At 36.7% G+C, this 19954-nt stretch overlaps 1 protein-coding gene across 12 annotated transcripts in view; it reads right to left on the reverse strand.

Moving 5' to 3' along the window:
• LOC148166914 (agrin-like) overlaps positions 1–19954 on the reverse strand; it is a 122342-nt gene that overhangs the window by 2972 nt on the left and 99416 nt on the right. For 6 of the 12 annotated variants that reach the window (XM_088048331.1, XM_088048328.1, XM_088048329.1 and 3 more), the window contains 19 exons: positions 14197–14406; positions 9938–10174; positions 9220–9435; positions 8002–8430; positions 7612–7712; positions 7243–7360; positions 5817–6056; positions 5387–5719; positions 5157–5309; positions 4837–5100; positions 4640–4786; positions 4454–4584; positions 4101–4209; positions 3786–4043; positions 3479–3658; positions 2865–3429; positions 1787–2154; positions 263–506; positions 38–202 (listed from right to left, as the gene is read on the reverse strand). In XM_088048331.1, coding sequence (XP_087904457.1) covers positions 38–202; positions 263–506; positions 1787–2154; positions 2865–3429; positions 3479–3658; positions 3786–4043; positions 4101–4209; positions 4454–4584; positions 4640–4786; positions 4837–5100; positions 5157–5309; positions 5387–5719; positions 5817–6056; positions 7243–7360; positions 7612–7712; positions 8002–8430; positions 9220–9435; positions 9938–10174; positions 14197–14406 — 4468 coding nt within the window. The remainder of the gene's footprint in view (positions 1–37; positions 203–262; positions 507–1786; positions 2155–2864; positions 3430–3478; positions 3659–3785; positions 4044–4100; positions 4210–4453; positions 4585–4639; positions 4787–4836; positions 5101–5156; positions 5310–5386; positions 5720–5816; positions 6057–7242; positions 7361–7611; positions 7713–8001; positions 8431–9219; positions 9436–9937; positions 10175–14196; positions 14407–19954) is intronic. The other 6 variants (XM_088048335.1, XM_088048334.1, XM_088048336.1 and 3 more) reach the window with 3 other exon arrangements.

The following is a 19954-nucleotide window of genomic DNA, read 5'->3' on the forward strand; positions in this document are numbered from 1 at the left end:
TGATCGAATCACACTATTTTGTGAATAAGTATATTACGATAAAGATCCAATGTAGAACGGCAATTCCAGATTAAGTTCTGTTAGTGGCGTCCCGGAATAACCACGAACTATGCTAGAATTATCCAATTGTAAAATTCCTTCTCGTCCGTCCCGGAATATACGGGCCCAGTGCCACTTCCCAATATTTACAGTCTCTTTAGTTCTGGAACATTTAAGGCATATCATTTGTAATTAAGCTCTCAAGCTGAGAAAAATCACTCACGTTAAATTTGCTATTCCGCTTCCTAAGTTGAATCTAAATTGTAAATGACCACGTGCCAAGTTCAACGAAATAAAATCACCACGACCATTTTTCATCTGGCCATTGTATAGTATTAAACCATTAGCTGATTTTGGCATAAAATATACTTCAATCGAAAAACTCTTCTTAACTCCTTGTAATCGACTTATGCGCATATAACTCGAACCATTGAATTCCGGATTCACAATGCCTGCATATTTATCTTCTGAAACAACACAAATTTTCCAAGTTCCATACTGGACATTGTATTTACTTAAAACATTCTAAAGCTTTCGTAAACAATGTGTCATTAGTATGCGGATGGACACACATGTCGCTTTTTGCCGGCTTCAATGGCATCAAACGAGACAAGCGATCACATATCAACGTTAATTAAAAAATTTACATTTTTATACGACATTTTCTTAAAACTGCGGAAAATAATAAATAGTGCTTTTCCCGTCAGGGCCCCAACCAGTTTTTGCCATGTTTTACTACTATTGTTAGCGTTAAGTATGTCATTAATGTCATTATACAGAGAACGCTTTTATTGCCTCTAACTTTTCCCGAACTCTGTATCAACAGCTCTCGATCCACTTACAATTAATTCGGTCACCAAAGTTTTTGACAAATTAAAAGCCCAAGTCGGCGTGTTTCGCATAATAAATTTTTATTTTCTAGAGACTTACGATTAGGATTCATCGGAATTGTATACTTTGCGCTATTTCAGCAAGAAATTATGATCGGTACCGAATTTCCCTTCCCGAGTTTGTTATCTTGTAACCGCATGAAAATTTTAGATAATCTGGGCAGCTACTCTCAGTTCTCTCGTCCAGCATCATATCGATCTTCTTTGACGAAACCCTACAATTATTAAGATCGTGCTAGCTTCATAACAACGGATGAGGAAACTGGGACATGTTTCTACAATAAGATTACATACTCAAACGTTAAAGATCCTATTTTATGCTCTTGTCGAGCTACAATGGAAAATCAACTTTTCCCATAAAATTTACGATAACGTGAACTGTAAACAATTTAAAGATACCGTCGTACTAACAGCACGGATTACAATGAGTGTCAGAGTGTCAGGACTTGAAGACTTTAAGAAGTAGAGGAGAAAAAGGATAAAGTCCACTTCTAGAGAATCGTTGAAAGAGTGAAAAGTGGAAGCGACGCGATTGACCGATTTTGTCTCGGTTCTATGAAGATGATTATGCGGTTAATTTCAAGAAAAGTGCTCACTGTAATCATAATCGAGCTCTGAAGGATGAATTTGAGATTTTGAGTCGGAATGTGAATTTACAGAGGAGCGTTCTCTTTGGCCATAAATTTCAAAGTACTGAGTATAAAAGCAGCTGTTTATGTAAATGGTATAATTGGGGTTCTCACGGCTGATCATGTTTAGCAGTCGTTTTGTTTTCTAGTGCATTGATTACCTAACTCGGTACGTACTCAGACAAATTAGAGTAATAAAACTAGAAGCCCATTAAAACTTCAACTTACCCATTTCGCAGCGAAGCCCCGTTCGACCAGGTGGACATTGGCAAATATAATTGTCGGAGTTCAAAGCGATGCAGGTGGAGCCAAACTTGCAAGGATCCGATCGACAAGGTTCAATAGATTTCTCGCAAAATTCGCCAGTGTAATGAAGGCTACATTCACATCGATACATTTCTGGTGTAATTAAAACACATTTTCCATTGTTCAAGCAGGGTGACGCCTTACACGGATTTTCAGCGCATTCAGAAATGCCTCTTGTGTCCAAAACCCAATTGTCTCTGTTGACGTGTAGTTCAACTGGCCGACGGCCAATTTTCAGTTTTCTGATGCAGCCCCGTAGGCCAGTGGCCGTTCCAATGTTTTCGTAAACTCTGCAGGGCAAATCGATTCGTAAATTAACAATACGATCGACCTTATTAAAAAAGCATGTAATCATGAACAACTCCGCTTTTCATATGAACGATACCGACTAACTTTTACCTGAATTATTAGCAAGTTTGGCCTAGTAAGTCGATCAGGTCGACAAACTTGAAAAAATGTGAATAATTGATCCAATTAATAAACTAACACGGAGCGGTGTTTGATTAGAAGAAACGGATAGTCCTTGAAACGTTCTTGTTTTATCAACTTGTCTATAACTAATCAAACACAACTCCGCTTCCAACTACCTCTCTCTACGGTTTACCCCGAGGACACAGCTTTATACTAAGTCATCTTTAAGATTTCCCCATTCTGAAATCCCATACAAGATAACACATTCTGGATGGCTTCGCCAATCCCTACAGTTTTGTTCCCTTCTTTTATTTACGTAAAGACTATAAGATCGAGTTTCGATAACTCTCCCGAATGACATTGTATATCTTTAGCGATATTACGGGGAGAAATTGGTGTTTTGTGTTTTAATTTTTATGGTTTGGTAAACAAGGATGAATCGGTAAGTGTCCCTCCCGGGGCTGTAGGAAATTTCCTCCTTGCATTTTAATTTAATAAATAAATTAGTGTGAGGTTAAGTGCTTATCAAAGTTTGTTCAGGTTTACATGCGAGCAAAAAATATGTGTACGGAAGAGTAAGGGAGCTTACCTTGTGTAATTGGAGGGGACATAGCCAACGTATGTGTCTTCAAGTAAATCGAGAGCTTTGAGGGTGCCTCTTGCTTGTCCTGCGACATCTTCTCCCTCATCTAATTTGAGTATGCCGTCTCTATGATATCTCTTAATAACAACTCTGTGAAAGAATCCGAGTTGAATTTTGTCGACAGAGCGGATGAGGACGTGTCCATTTCCTAGATTGTATTTAAATTCGACAAATCCATTGACAATGGCGAGCGAAACGAAGTCTCCTAATCCGTCGGGTTTTTGTTGATTGTAAAGTAATATTCCGTCGTGAGTGTGAGTTTTGAACTCGACTTCAATGCTGAGTTTATGGTAAGCTTTGAGTGGTTTGAGTTTAACGTAGGAGCGACCGTGGAATGCCGGCGTATCGTATTGTTTGTAAATGACTTCGGTTTCGCAAAGAGAGCCCGTAAAGTTTGCGTCGCAAATGCAAGTGAATGTGGCAGCAGGAAGATCAACACAAGTACTGGACTGATGACAAGGTGATGAACTACACGCCCGGTATTCATCGGTGGGATTTGGCTGAGGATCAGCTGCAAGTAACCGTTATGAGCGTTGGGGATTCCACAAAGAGTTCCTTACCTATGCACTCTTGGCGATCTGACGACTCGGAATGATCAGGAAGACAAGTGCACGCTCCTGCTACGCAGTGGCTATACATTATCATGCAATCCGAGTTATCTGAACACAGATCGCCTAGAAGGGCTGTTACAACGCGAACGGTGGCAGGGGTCGGACGGTATGCTGGAGCGTAGTTTCCACCTACATGAGATAAGAACACGTCTTTTATCTTATATACTCATTTTATTCAAACAGTTTACACCACAATGCTACATTATGTCTACGTTAATTTTTATTTATACAATCGTTTAGAGCATATCAGTCTCACCGCGGGTATTGTAAATGGCATTAGGTCCTGTGGCAGATACGTTTATTTCGGAAGCAGCTTTATTATCTGTTTCAGCAGGATAAGAGACTCCTTGAACGGGGCGCATAATAGATCCGCTTCTCTCATAGTAGTAACGGGGATCGGGAACTAGTAGATGTCGTGTCGATTTTGATAAAGGCGAATTAGAATCGTCAGGTTGTGTAAACTGTAGCGGAGTGTAACGGCGAACAGGCCAATCCGTGCTTGGAAACATGTCCTCTATAAAACACGTTCGATTGTGTAAATCTGTTCATTGCAATTTCATTTTTAATTTACCCTTGCAAGTACCGAACGCTTGGACTACGATGTCTTTTTGTAGGCGACAAGCTACCTGGCGCAGCTCGCACGCTGACGGATATGTTTGACCGTCGCTTCCACACACGACCTGAAATATTACAATTTTACTTATATGTAATTGGATTTAAATCAATTCTCTAAAGTTCAGATTAACAATTGTATTTGTAATTGGAAATGTAATTTTTCCGTCATTAGTTGTTCTCTGAAGTTCGAAGCTAATAATTTAATTTGTGACTGTCGATGCATGTAACAAGAGATCCCGTCAGATTACGCGATTCGTAAATTACTTGTGTTGCCGTTTCTATAGATGTCGAACTATTCTAACAACGTACTTGAGCGTCATTTTCTTGAGGACATTCAGTATGACATTCACATATAGCAAATCCACCCCGTTCGACGCATGTTGCTCCAAAATAACAAGTCAATTCTTTGCACGTCGTCGGAGGCGACGTAGTCAGATCCGCTGTGGAATTTCAATTGAAATAAGATATGTCACTTAAATCCATTATCAGTCATACCTGGCACACAACCGTTTGGACTTAAAACCTTGTTATGACTGGTGCAAACTGTGCATTTTTGACCTTGCACTCCTGGATTGCAAACGCATCTTCCAGTCATTTGTTCGCAGTCCTCTCGGACAGATCCGAAAGTGGAACATCCACAAGCTACACAATGTCAAAACGTGTTTTCAGTTCAACAAATGGGAAAGACTTACGAATGCAGCCGTGATGCCCGGAGGAGATTTTTGGTAAACCCCAATATCCAGGTTCGCATCGATCACATTTGGCACCACCTACTCCCGGTCTACAACGACACTGTTGCGTTTCTGGATCGCACGTGTCTGAGTAGGAACCGAGCTTGTTACATCCGCAGAGGGAAGGACATCCTGCATGATTTGGGCCTTGGGCTGGGGTTTTCCCATCTGGGCAGCAACCGTACCAACTGTCCTCGCAGCTCTTCTGCTCCAGGATACTCTGATCTGGAATTAACAAGTGTGTGGCGGTGATCAGTTGTTTGTAATTTTTGATCTTTTACCTTTAGGGCAACACCTCGAGAATCGTGTTGTTTGATGGCAATAGCTGCCGGAAGGACAATCTTGTCTTTTCGGACCGCTTCCGCAATCTAATTCCTTTCCTGTGAGGGGGTCTGTTAATGGTTTTTCACCATTGCATGGCTTTACTTCCATTCCTGCGTACAAATTCGATTTGATGGAGTAATGGATAAATTAGTCGTAATGAATGAAATTAGTACGGTGTTAATCAAACCTTGACAGAGATCGAGTGGCCTCAACCGCAACTCCTCCTGCCTTTGACACGCTTCCATCTTCATAGCGCAAACCGAAGGATAGATTCGCAAATCGGAGGCGCAAACGGGCTTGGAGGCAGAAACGAGTGCGGCGCCGGCACAATCGAACTGACAGGTGCAACGTGGAAAGTTGTCTGGACCAAGTTCGCAAGTGGCTTCGAAATCGCAATGAATATCACGGCAGGCTTCTTTCTCAACAGTCGAAGAATCTGGAATTGTGTTCTCTGGACCAACTGTATCGAGGTCCGTGCCAGGGCCGATGTTAGTTTGAGCCGTGAAGGGGGAAAGAGTTGCTGGAGAGGATGTTAGATCGTTGTTAATGAGTTTCATTAGTCGGTTGCTCGGTAAAGGGAGTATAAAACAAGAACATGACAACTTGTGAGAACTTACTACTGAGGGATCCCGCCACTGGAAACCTTTCGCGACAGTCGCCATAGAACACTACCGTTAAAGGGGGAGAATTTGTCGGTTGTAAACACATCGCTTTTTGCAACTCGCACTCGTTGGGGAATGTCATCATGTTTGATGCACACACCGGCTCATCACCTGAGCCTTCGCAATTTGTGGGACACACGCACTCACCAGCTTCGCATCTACCACCGTATTTGCATTCCACTCCCTGGCATAAATCTGGAAATATTTATCGCTCAATTACTAAGCATTTTTGCGCGCCACTTTATGGAAGCTATTGTTTCGACAATTTTAATCAAAACAAAACAATTATTCTTGCCAGCAGGAAAATTTCATCATGCCGCTAACACTCCTATATCCTTTCAAACTTCAATAGGAAAACCCTTCAACTAATAAAATGAAAATGACCAGCACCAGACCCACAATTTTTTATTCATATCACCCATAAATAAAAACTTAAATTTAGATAAGCATGTCACTCATTCCCACCGTTTCTATATTCCTGTGTTTTCGCCGAATTAATTCAATTTGCTAATTATTTTTGAGAAAGCTGTGTGCTTTTGCCAATTCAATCTGTTTATTTTCCATTTTCAGTAATCGGCGCTCGTGATTTACAACAATAAGCAAAATTTCAGGTATAAAACCAATATTCGATTTTAACAAATTTTTAATAAACAAAAGTTACATTTTCAATTTAAAATAAACAACTGAAATTACGTGAATCGTAAATTTAATCGGACACAAATCAACAAGTTTTCGTTCCGCTTTCAAATTTGTAAGCTCAAAATGTTGACTTAATCAGTCTCTAAGCTGAGTTAAATTCAATGATGATATATCGTGTTTTTGAAATTATTATCTACGAAAAAAATATCTCGACAATTTTTAGTGAACGTCGCCGTTCTCGTTTCTTGTAAGTAGAGTACTTTGTAATTGGTGCTCTAACCAAAGTTAATATTAACGTTCGAAATTTGGAAAATTAGCACATTAATTTTGTCAATAGTCTTAACTTAGCTCATAACACAAAACTGGCGCAGGCAGCAAGTTATCACGTATATAACTCAATTTGAGTTAATTTTACATCAGTGAAATTTTGTTGTGTAAAAACGAAAAATAAAGCGATCCCCAACGGAGAAATGCTTCTTAAAAGGTATATAAAATTCAGCAGTCTTTTAGTTTTTTTTGCAATCGATAAATCGGTTGTCCGAGCTTTTTTTGAATATTTTATAAGCGTTTTATTTATTAAAGTGTTTCGTACATTTTTGATAAGCGTTATTTTATGGTGGTCAGTGTGTTTTTAGCTTCCTTCATGTTTCCTGTTTCGTTAGAGGTTGCAGCGGCGCAGGTCCGTACGACATAGATTTCCGAAATGGCAAATTAATTAGAAATATGATGGCATTAAACTTACCGCAGTTTCCCTTATACGCGACCAAAATGTACTGCTTCATTTTGCAAGAGGTCATGCGAAGTTCACATTCGTTTGCGTAAGTCACTCCATCTGTTCCACAAACCGTTCCATCGTTGAGCTTTGGGAACAAATGTGTTTAACTATCATCTATACACTAGCCGGTAATATCTGAACAAGCACGGAATATAAATACAGGATTTCAATAAATTCGGACGTGTTTCAAATCTACATTGGTTTATTTAAATAAACTCTTTTTCATTACTGCAATTTCGAGAAAGCTGACCGTCGTGAAGTTTGTAAACGGGAATTTAAGCAATTGTTAAAGCTCTGAATTTATAGCCGCGATTGTAAGTTATGTTTCTTTTTTACCTTCAGATCTGTGCATGATTTGGGGCAAATGCAGCGTTCTTCAGTTGCACCATCGCGTTCGCAAATAGAGTAAAAGTCGCATTTTTTATTCTCGCAGCCGTCTGAAACAAAACCAGAAAAAAATTATTTGGGTTAGTACAAGTGGTGGGTATTGTAGAGCATAAAAGAAATGATTTGGTGGAGGATTTTCGTATTTGTAGATTTGAGTTCGACAAAACGCCTAAAAATAATGTTAGACTCGAACGTATCCGACCCAGAGATGTAGATATTTCCTGAAAGCATAAAACTGCGCCTTGGGGCACTTATATAATATACTATGTCTGTTTATTTTGAAGACTAATATAAGACGTTACCCAATATAGCAGTAAAGATATGAAACTTTAAACTTACTACAAGGACCGTCGTAAAGGACTGTAATATCGCGTGGGTGCTTACAAGCTTCCAGTCTTAGCTTACATTCGTTGCCATAGGATATTCCGTCGGAACCACAAACAGGTTCAAATTCAGCAGGACATACAGGACATTCGCAGTGTGCAACCCCGAATCGTTCGACGCATGTAGCTCCATTTTGACAAACGTGCTCGCTGCAAGGTCCTTTCTCTCCACACACTCCAGTATACGATATTTCAATAGTAGTCCTGGTCAGGCAGCCTGTTCTTTTCAATTCACATTCTGATGGAAACGTTCGACCGTCTTTTGAACAAACCGGTCTCATGATGGGCTCACACGTGGGTGGGCACTGACAATGTGCTATGCCGAATTTATTTATGGCACATTCTTCCCCCAAAGTACATCGCACGCTCATGCACGGATTTATACCTGCAATAAACCAACCATCAATATTGAGAATTTTAAATCATTGCCATTAGATTTATAGCACGCTATTCGTCATTCTTATTATTACTCCATCCAATGACATTTTACATAACTTCCATCCCCGGTTACATTCAATAATCTAAACAAAACTCTGTTTTCTGCTCTCGCTTCCACTCCAACCGGAGCTGAACAGTAATTTCATTTTAGATGGTAACCGGTTTGAAGGCTTCCGAATCAAGAAAACGCATTTTAATGGATGGGTCGGGAAAGGAATTGATCAACACTCGGTAATTGTAAAATTTCACGCCTTGGGACAAAAATAATCCATCTTCTTCTCCGCTGTTTAGTTAAGCTAATTCACCATTTCCCAGGTTTCTTCAGATTGTGTTAAGACGACAAATTCGATCTTGTCCGAGGGCTATTTTCATTATTATTTCTCAAATAAAAATACAAAGGAATTCCTGAAAAATCTCGTTGGTGCGGTTCGGAAAAATGCAAGAAAAATTCGCAGTGGAAGCGAGCAATAAAACCCACCTAATTTAGAAGGCATTGAAAGCTGAATAAATCCAATGTACGTTACTTAGAATGCAGTAAGTGTAAATTTGATTCTTTCCCTCAAAAATAACGTCCCCTTTGGCGCTTGTTAGTCTCCGTTATGCTGGCTGTGTCGGATGGAAGTTGTATCGATTCGAGTCAAAGTTAAGAATTGTTGAAGAGTCATTAAAACGGTGCGTGTTCGTTGGAGTGCGTCGCAAAAGCAAATAAAAGAGAAAGTGTGGAATACAGACAGACCTGAGCTGCATTTTCCCCTATATATGATATTGAGGTTTTTCCGGGCCCTACAGGCTTCCTGACGCAGCGTGCATTCGTTGGAGTAAGTTTTTCCGTCGGATCCACAGACGGGAGTGAATTCTAGAGGGCAGCTGTCCCCACATCTACAAACGGGATTGCGATGCTCGTCCAACTGACATACTTCGGGTTCTGCACATTCCACTCCGGCACAAGGATCTGGAGCAATTTAAAATAATGAATTAAGTGGCCGACGAGAGTCAATTAAGCACGTTTAGCTTGAATATTTACTGATGCTTTGCAATATTTATCAGAACCATCCGGACAATTTCCTAAGAGGCCAATTAATTCTATTTCCGATCTGTAGTTTTTCCAGAATTTAATTATGTAATTGTGCATGGCGGCGTAAACCGTTTGGTCTTAAAGCGATTGCCAGTTGCTCGCTGATGCGAGTCTTAACCTCGGAAAAGTTAAAATGAAAAAGTTGAAAAAATTTTCAGCTATCTCGACTTGTATAAAAAAGTTTCGACTCAACTTATGTACTTTAAAGCGTTTAAAATATCATTTTGGGTACTATGTTTAGCGTGCCAGATTTCTTGTAAAATGAATACATTCCGCCTTGGTTTGTTATTAAAGAATGTATTTTTTATTTAACGCTACGACAAATTCAGGTTCTTAAAACTTCTTCTATTAAAAGTGTGGAAGAAACTTTGACACTCACCGCATTTGCCCGAAAACTTGACTGTGATGTTTGTGTTAGAAGTGCAAGCGGATTTTTGAAGTTCACATTGGTTTTTGTAATCCACCCCGTCGCTTCCACACACTGGACGAGACGTTGTGTGATCTCCATAGCTGGGGCATTTGTCCGGACAGACACAGCTGGCATTGCGGCCATCAGGGGACACCACACATCGTGCCCCAAAACCACATTGCTTGTCTCTACAAGGATCGTTTTGCTCTGAAACACAAAAATATATACATTATATTAAAACATCTCTTTTCAAGCTTTATATTACTATTCTACTCATGCGCATTATCTACAACAAAGTTTCAAACTTCCCACTTACCCTTTGGGAATACGTAGCAACATAACGACATATCAATGCGGCTATTTATTAGTATCAACAGCAATATGTAATTTATTTTTGCTGCCATTTCTGCCATCGATTAACCGTGATATACAACTATACAAGAATTTATCACAGAATTTTCCTGAGAGGACAATCCTCACTAATATCTCATTACAAAAGTTTTATTACAACCGCACTATTATTCTACTACAGCAATATCATTAACTTTTCCTTTAAAAAATTACTCCTTTGGGCTATATAAGTGTGGAAACTTTAAATCTTAATTTGCCTATCCACGGTGCCTGCTCATCCAATTTTCTTTTATTTTATATTCTATATTATAATAACGAAGATTCGAATTTTTGCCAATAATATGCGACGCCAAATGAAAATGTCGAATGAGTTGATGAATTATTGTTTGTATGGCAAAATAGGCCGCTATTATGGACACTCTTCAAACATTTTAATTGAGTCTCTTATTTATAAGTACAGTCGAACTTCCATAACTCGAAGTCTGAAAGGAAACCATAATTGGTTCGAGTTAAAGAAAAACGAAACAAAAAATTAAAATTTTATTGAAGTACATAAATTTTCGGTTTGTTTAAATTTTTTTTCATATAAATGTTTTTTTAAAGAATTATAAATGTACTTAGTAGCAGTCTTTCATTGTAAAAAAGAGTTTCAATAGTTCAATCGCATTTTTCACTTATAAATGTGAATCTTCAAAATATACATCGTTTCGAGTTGCAATTTTAATAATTTTCTAAAATTTTTGTTAAAGATCTGATTTTGATCTGAATTTTTAAGATATTCTTCAGTTTTCAGAATCACTTACCAAAACCAGATTTTTGAAATATAATTCAGAATAGTTTTTTCGGTGACATTGGAGATCTAACACTTTTGATAAAATTCTAGATTTATGGTGGCATTAAAGCTATTAATATATTCAGAAGTTTCAAGAAAGTAGTACCACAATATCAGCTTTTACAAGCTAATTCTGAGAAAATTTTTGAGTTATAGAAGTTTAAACATCGTATGTCGGCAAAATTTAATTCGATTTATAGAAATTTTCGAGTGATAGAATTTCGAGTTATAAATAAGAAATCACATGTAAATTTAAAGGGAAACGCAAGGGAATAAAATAAATTTCGAGTTGTAGAAAAATTCGAGTAACAGAAGTTCGACTGTATAACAATGTGGTTACAGTACTACCTTAGTACCTTCAACTGATCAAACGATATATTATTTAGCCCTTATATTTCGTGGTGTTTTGGATATATTAGCTGAGCACGCACCGTGTGGATGTTTCTATAATTTGTGGGCCAATTTTGGATAATAGTGTTAACAGGTGCAATAGGTGTATGTGTCCGTTTTAATTTGAGTGTTGTGTAAGGACCAGATCCAGACACATTCCAGGACACGATACTATACGAAGTAGTACGATCGATTACGACGTATTGCGAACGCGCGAACAGCACAGGGGTCGAAACGTCACTGAGGTAAATATCCTGTGCTTCGGCTTTGAAACAGACTAACTTGCACTGCAGGTAGCGATGACTGCACACAGCAGAGCAGGCGCCATATTGATTTTAAGTTCGGCAAAGCACCAGAAGAGATTACAACGTCGCGTAGGTGGCCAGTGACGTTTTGCTTTGTTCTGAAATATTACTATAATCTACTACAAATTCTACCTGCTGAGGTTATCTGTCTTTTTTAGACGTAAATAGGCTTTTTATAGTACCTTACTGCTAGTTTAATGCAATATTTCAAAAACGCTGTTAACACTCACTCGAAAACTTGCCTCTTTGATAGATGGCAGCCAACAGAAGGTTTGTGACCTAACTTTACTTGCGACAAAGCACAAACATTAAAAGTTTTTCCAGGCTTACACTAATAACGAACTTATGGGACCACGCAACGAAATTATTACGTCTTGATATGAGAACTACAACGATTGGCGAATAATGCGTACGTTGGGCAAAAGCAACGTGTTCAAGCGTTTAGATTTGAATAAATGAGTTAGTAAATATTCAAGCAGTTTCCTCCTTGCACTTCATAATTACCATCTTCTCTAACTTTTTAATCTAAAATTAAGATGAGTAGCTAAATGAACGGTTTCAAGACTGACATAATATGCAAGTGGAGCAGCTAATTAACGCGTCGTGATATAGTATAATGCAAATAAACGAATTTAACGTGTGGAGTTTTTTTTTTCACCCGGCGCATCCACCATTTTTAAAATTTAGAAACTTGAGCGGATTTACACTGACCAACCTAAGACTTCATTTTTCATTAAAAGAGACCCTTGAAACGTGGAAAGAAATATGTCATCGTAAATTGTCTTTGATAAGAGTGTGAATGTAGGGAAATGTAAGAAGAGATAATTCCTTTCTAGGTCCTTCATAACGAGATAATATTTTTACGAGGTCACACGCTGGGCAGTAACTATCCATTTAAGGACCTGCGAGTCGAGAAATAGTGCCTGTTTAGTCTCGAGGGAAATGAGAGGCTCACATATTTGGCATTATCTCTAGAAAATATGTTCAAAACTCATGGGATGGTCATCGTTACACTTTTTCATCTTGTAATAAGATTACGTCCTTTGAATCAACTCTAATGAGTTTAAGATGTTATGACTTCTAAGAGGATTAACCAAAGTATTTTATATCTCTATTAAAGTTATGTACACTGCGAGATTTATAATCACAAAGAACTTCAGGATTTCAGATGCTGTGTCTAAACTTTCCGCGATAAAACTTCATAAATAATTTTGGCAGCATATTTTTAAAAGCTCAACACAAAAGTGAACTAATTGAAAAGTTATAGTGGGTGTTAACTGAGTTTCTATTTCAGAAAAATGGAAGATGTCACCACAGAAAATAAAATTCTTTTAGTGCAAAATTTTGTTTCCTTCACTTTATGATAATTTTTGTAATAAAATTGTCTCGGTGCACTATCGAGTACATCCGTCTTTCATTTTAGGTGAGCATGTACCTGTCGTTTTACGGTTCATTTTATCTGAGCTAAGGATTTAACAGAGGCAATTTTGAGCGTCTGCGGTCCCGCCTGAAGTTTTATTTTTTATTTTTAAAAACTACAATTTATGTGAACAGATCCGTGAAATTGCGGAAATGTCTGCACAGTGATAATTTTTTGAAAATGTTGTATTGCTTAAACCTGGGTTTAAGCTTTGATACCTCTAATCTCTGTTGTTAAACGGTTTCCGCTTTTATTTGGGTAATTTTGCCGGAGAATATCAATAATTCACCCTCTTCTCTTAGGGTTTACATGGGTTTCTATATTTTAGCATAAAATAGACCCGAGGTGAAAACTTTGTGATTTAAATAAATTAATTGGTGGCGGTTTCACTGTAACGATCGTTTTTTTTTTAAATTGATTTGAAATTCGATATTGTTAATGTACAAGTTTTAGGTAAAGTGTGTTATTTAAAACCTGTGCTGACATTGTGCTGGAGCTTTGCCAAATAAATGTATCTGGTTTGACAAATGTGAAAGAAAACTTTTTTCATTTCATATCGTTTAAAATATTGTCGGCGGAAGAATTTGATTAAAGTATAAAGTGAAATTTGCCGAGAAAATATTTGTCGAACAAAATGAATCACTTTGTTGTTAGTACGTGCGCTTTTTGTTTATATAAAGACAGCTTTAATTACACCAAAATTTATTGCAGTTAAAGATTGCGACATAGTTTTTAATTAATTTATTTTATTGTATTTGTGTGGTGAAAATAATTAAAGAAGCTATTAGTTCGTGAGTTGCATAACAAAACTATTAGGATATAAAGCAATTAATATGGAATTTGCGTCCCCTATTTTTTAATGATTTCGGTCAAGCTGTTACATGCAAAATAAGCAAAACATACAAGCTTTTTACATGTGAAAATTGCTTACCACACTCCCCATCATGTTTAACCCTGGTGTTAAGTCGAGCCTTGCAAGATGCCACCCGAAGTTGACAGCGATTAGTGTAAGTCTTTCCATCAGTCCCACAAACGAGGTCAACCTTTTGTTTGCAATGTGTGGGACATTGGCAGAGGGCACGACCATCAGGACCAGTGATACATTGTGCACCCCAAGCACAAAATGTTTTCTCGCAAGGTTCTAAAATGTTAGTAATAATGTTAGTAACATGCAAAATGTTAATTGCGATCGATTTGATACCGTGAACTATCCCAGTCAGTAAGGAAATGATAAAAATACACTCGCGTGAGATTCCGCGAGAATGCACACAAACATTCATTATTCATTAATGCGATTCGTTTTAAGTATTATATTTATCGAAGGCACGGGCGGATTTATTACAAGCAAGATCTGCAACCGATTAAAAAACATTATTAATGAGTTTTCAAAATATCTCTTATTTGTATCTAACATTCAGAGTGCTTTTCAAATCAACAAAGCAAAAATCTTTATTTATACACTGGGTTTATAAATTCTCGAGCTAAATTTTCGCTAAATACTTAATGCTTAAATTAATTACCAATTTTTGGCAGAATTATTTAGATGCTCATTGAAAATTTGCTTGTGTCTACTTTAATAGTTAATTAATAATTCAAGTTTACTACAAAAAATAAACGAGATATCGATATCAGAAGTTTAGCATAGTTTCAGTCATGAATTTTTGCGAAAAATTGCAACTTTTGACTTTTGGTAAATCAGAGAACTATTTCTCATGTAAAAAATTGCGAGAAAAACGATGTCGCAAACCGCATGTCAATATCTTTAATAGTTTTTGAGATATTGAGCACGAATGGTTTCGAATCTTCAAAAATTCGGTCCTCTGGCCACAACCCAAAAATTCAAACGGCCATAATTCAGTTATTTGTTGACGAAAATTAAAAATTCTCGGCTGTGACATTTTGCGTAAAATGAGCAAAAATTTGTTGAGTTTGCTTAATTTTAGGTCATTTTGAGAACATTTTCTAACGTAAAATGAACCAAGGAAAACACTGGCGCAAATCGCATCTCAATATCTTTAATAGTTTCCGAGATATTTAACTTTAAAAATTAAGAAAAATGAAAAACTTTTCGAAACTTTTGTTTTTTGTCAGATCTGAATTTAAATCTCCTATAACCCGTGTTAAAAATCGCACTGTATATACAGGGTGAACCCGAATAAAGTGCAAAGATTTTAACCCCAATATCAAGCACGGCAATTTGAAATGATGGCCAAATTTCGCGTTACGAATCATCACCGTTTCAGAGAAAAAAATGTTTAAAATTTTCTGCAGCAATCATAATTCTAAGGGGTTTTGCAAAATTATTATTTTCAGCGGTGTCTGATATTGTGGTTAAAATCTGTACACTTTATTCGGGTTGATCCTGTACATAGAAAGTCACGAATTGAAACTAGCAAAAATTCGGGCGCATCCACCAAAAATGTAAAAATGTTGATAGGTACTCTAAATTCTCAATTATCATCTTGTTCAAATAAAAAAAAGACCTGAATTTCCGCGTAATTTTTTGAGGCACAACACAGTAAAATATCGTTTTAAATTCGCTTCAGCACTGATGTAAATTAAAAAATGTTTCAATGATTCAGCGTGAATCTAAACGGCGTATAAATTCCGAGTGCAAGCTAATCAACAAAGTTAAGTTGAAATGCAGCGTATGATTAAAAATAAAAAGTTGATTTCGATGTTTGATACTATTTAATGAAAAATATTCGAAAAAAAAAATCATGTTGAAAGAGTATAAAAAATGAAGCTTATGAAGGTTTGTACATTCCAATTATGAAAGTCGTGTATATATCCTACATAAAGCACACATATTGAAAATTGATGAACTGATCAATTAAAAGTGACTATCGATGTTCGTCTAATTGTGTGCCCTATTTAATAACGTTTGAGGCATTTGGCATTGGAATTTATTATCAATGTCCACAACTCACTGATAATTGAATTCAAATGCTTGGCAAATAAACAGGTGTTAGTTTGTAACTAGTCTGTAAGACTATTTGCTAAGTTCTAAGCTCATAACAAAGTTTTATTTGAGTAATAAAGCCATTTAAAAATTCATTTTAATGAATGGTTCTTGAGATAAGTTTGTAGAGAGCTGACCACCCTAATTTTCTTGTCCAAGTCTGTTGTTTGAATCTCTATTTTATTCAAAGTGCTTGGCATAAATCCCGTCCGTTTACTCATATATTAAACATAAACATTAGTACGTGATATTAAAGGATATTTGCTCTGTTATTAAATGTTCTCTTTGAAAGCACTTTGCCGTTCATAAATGATAGAGGTTTCTTTTCTAGTTTCTAACGAAATTCACATAGTCACAGATGAAGCACAATAATATTCAATAATCTCATTACGTAGCGACTATCACTTTAACTTGGTTTTATTAGATTAGATTTAATAAATTTAGTAATCAAGGAGGATAGAGAGTAATTTGTCGTTTTGGTGAAAATGGGAGAGTTTCTCATTTCTTTCAAAAAGTAGCGCATAATTTTATCGTTGCTTGGCTTGCAGACAAGCGAACGCAGTCGTGATCAGCATTAATATTAAATTTCGTGCATAAAAATAAAAACAGTCAAAAGAGGAAATTGATAAAAGGCAACAAAATTTAATAAGTAACCAAAAGTGGGTTAGATTTTTTTTAGTTCATTTATAATGGAAACGCACATTCGCTACGCATGTTGTGAAATTGTGATTAATTAAACACACGTCTGACTATATATCAAAGCTTTACTATTCTAAAATACCGCATGTTTCCCTTAAGAGACATTTCGTGACGCTTACACTTGAAGTAATTCCCAATAGTTTGGTTACAAACACCTCCTGCTTCAAACAATAATTTGATCTGTGTACAGCGCCAGATTTACGTCTAAATCAAATCGATTCAAGCAGCCGCTGAAATAGCAACAAAAAACAAATTATAATATCATTTATCATCGTAATTTATTCGTTACGTCCTGGATGAGAAGACTCGCCAAAACTGACAACAACCCTCATGACGGTTGTGTATGCGACGATGAATACGAATATGAAATATAGATCTAGCGACCCAGATAAATGTACCAGCTGTGAACTTATACCCTTAAAATTTATCAATTGAAAACTACCCCAGTAAAATAGATATACGATTTCAATAAATCTTAACGCCCATTTTCAAAATTACTATCTTCCGAGCTTGAATCTGACTAAAAGTGACGCAATTTTTCACATATATTGGGTGACCAGAGGCGTCGGAAAAATTAATAGACTTGAAGATTCGATTTATGCTGTGGCGACAGTAATGCCTCGAAAGCAGTTGCAGAGAATTTATTGGTAAGCAAAGTACAAACAAAAACACGTCCCAAAGATAATGTCACAATTTTCTCGTCTTAAGGAAATCAAACACCGGCGCATCCACCAAAAGCGAAAATGAACAATTCGATTATTATTTTACTATCTTTGGTGTCTAAATTTTTACGTGATGATTGAAGATTGAAAGTTATTAAAATTTTGACAACATATCAACCCGTGTAAAATTGAGTTACAGTTAGACACAGCGCGTGCTTTTGAAATTCTAACTTAGAAAATATTCATGACGTTACTTTAGACATCCACGTAGATACGCGGGAAGGCTTTTAACCTTTTTTTGAGATTCGTTAAATGAACGTCCTGTGGATCTACAGGCATTAAAATCCGCTGTATTACTACTTGTAGAAATGTCTAAGCTTCTTTTGGTGTAATTACAATTTTCAATAAATTCTCTTTGATTCTGAAGTGTAATCGGATCGAGAAAATCCCTTCCAGAGGCATTTTTTCATCTAGTTGATCAGAGTAACCCACATCACATACCTCATTACCTTTATAAAGATAAGTGAAAGAGAACGAGAGAACGCAAAGCTATTCTTGATCCAGTTCGCTGCTCAGTATCACCAGTCCAATTACTGACAAACCAATTAGATTTAACTGGGCCGTACCTGTAAGTCACTAAGCTTTGCAATCAGGTTGGTATTTGGTGTTATTTGAAGAGAAATTCGCCACTGAGACACGTTTACAATAGATAACTCCTGTTTCTATTTTTGGAATAGCCGAGTGACCAGTTGAAAAATCGGAGCTTTGATCTTTGTGGTGTTTTCGGTTGGTTGGAGAAAAAAAGTGATTCTTGCTACGGTTTTTTATTAATCAAGATTTTATCCACGAATTAAAGATTGGAAGTTTTCATGCCAGTTTTACATGAATTAATAACACACGCTTTGTGTGGGAATGCATTTGTAATAAATTGTTTCTAAAACGGACAGTTTCATTTAATTTGATTATCTTACGATCCGCAGACAAAAACACTGTCAACTTTACAGCGAAAATAGCTTTTGTTTAGTGGCAGCGTGCGTTTGATGAGAGAATGGGTTATGACAATAATGAAATTTATGTGGTCGGGTTTGCGAAATTAAAAATTCTTCAAAAACTGCAAATTAAAATGTTTCTACTTTTTGTCGTAAAAGAGGTTTGAAAAACATAAGAGATTTATCCTTTAGGTACGTGTTCAATTATTCTGCCTTACCATTGACAAGCGCATTTTCTGCCTGTCAACCAAAAGCTTTTTACATCAATATGCGGAATTTGAGTATTTTCTTCTTCCTTTTTTTGAAAGCGGCGAAATAAAAATCTCGTTATTCTAGCGTAAATTACGATCAATATGTTGATGCTTCTTTTGTGATGGTTACCTGTGACAAATATTTCACTGTGATTTTCTGGTATTGCTAAAGAAATTATAAAACTGTCAAAGCTCCGCTCGGTGCCGTGAATGCAATATATATTAAATTTATGACTCGGCAGTTCGACAAGCCATTTGTCGCAAATTTCATTAAACAACTTAATGAGGAAAGAATGTTGTCGAAGGTGCGAGAATGTCACACTCTACTAAATTTGGAGGAAATTTATGGACCGGGGAGAGGTAGATCCGCTTAGTTCTGCGCCTTGTCTAACTTACATGTCTATAAATCTTTATAATTTGCCAGGGAATAGTGTAGCATTCACATCCATTCCAACTTACCAGCTTGCTAGTGCTGAATGTGACGTAATACATCACTTCACTCTTTACCATAAAAACACCTTTACTCCCGGGATTACACAAAATTTATTCAAATTAGACTAATAGCGACAGCATCATTCCGTCATAAAGACACGATTCTGCGCTATCTCTAAGCACTTCACAACCGAAACTAATGCTGAAAAAGATCCACTTTACGAAACATAAATACTATCTTGAAAAATTCAACTATTGCGGAAACTGTTTCTCCTTAAAATCACTATCACATTTTATCCCCGAGATCACTATTTAATATTTAATGACTGGATTTTGCTGGTTGGTATTAGCTCGGAGGTAAATATTTTTCTTTAATTTTTACTGTAGATCCTCAATATTACAATCCCAAATCGTTGTTGACTGAGTTATCCTCCTTCTATTTATAGGCAAGAGAATGAATAATTAGCACGGTATTGATGAGCTTCAACTGAAGCCCTCTAACCAATAGGTGCGGTTATTTGAGAAGACAATTCTATTTTCTTCGGTTTGTAAACTACAGCGCGCAATATTACGTTTATGACATTTAATAGGAAGTATTAATGTTGAGTCAGTTTAAAAATGAGCTTCTTCACCTCCTTAAGTTTAAATCGTTATATAAGTCATTCTGATCCTTCTAAAAGTGAAAAGTTTCAAA

This window comes from Gnatocerus cornutus, chromosome 10, assembly GCF_029298725.1.
Source record: "Gnatocerus cornutus isolate USDA-ARS CGAHR chromosome 10, icGnaCorn1.1, whole genome shotgun sequence".
Lineage (NCBI taxonomy): Eukaryota > Metazoa > Arthropoda > Insecta > Coleoptera > Tenebrionidae > Gnatocerus > Gnatocerus cornutus.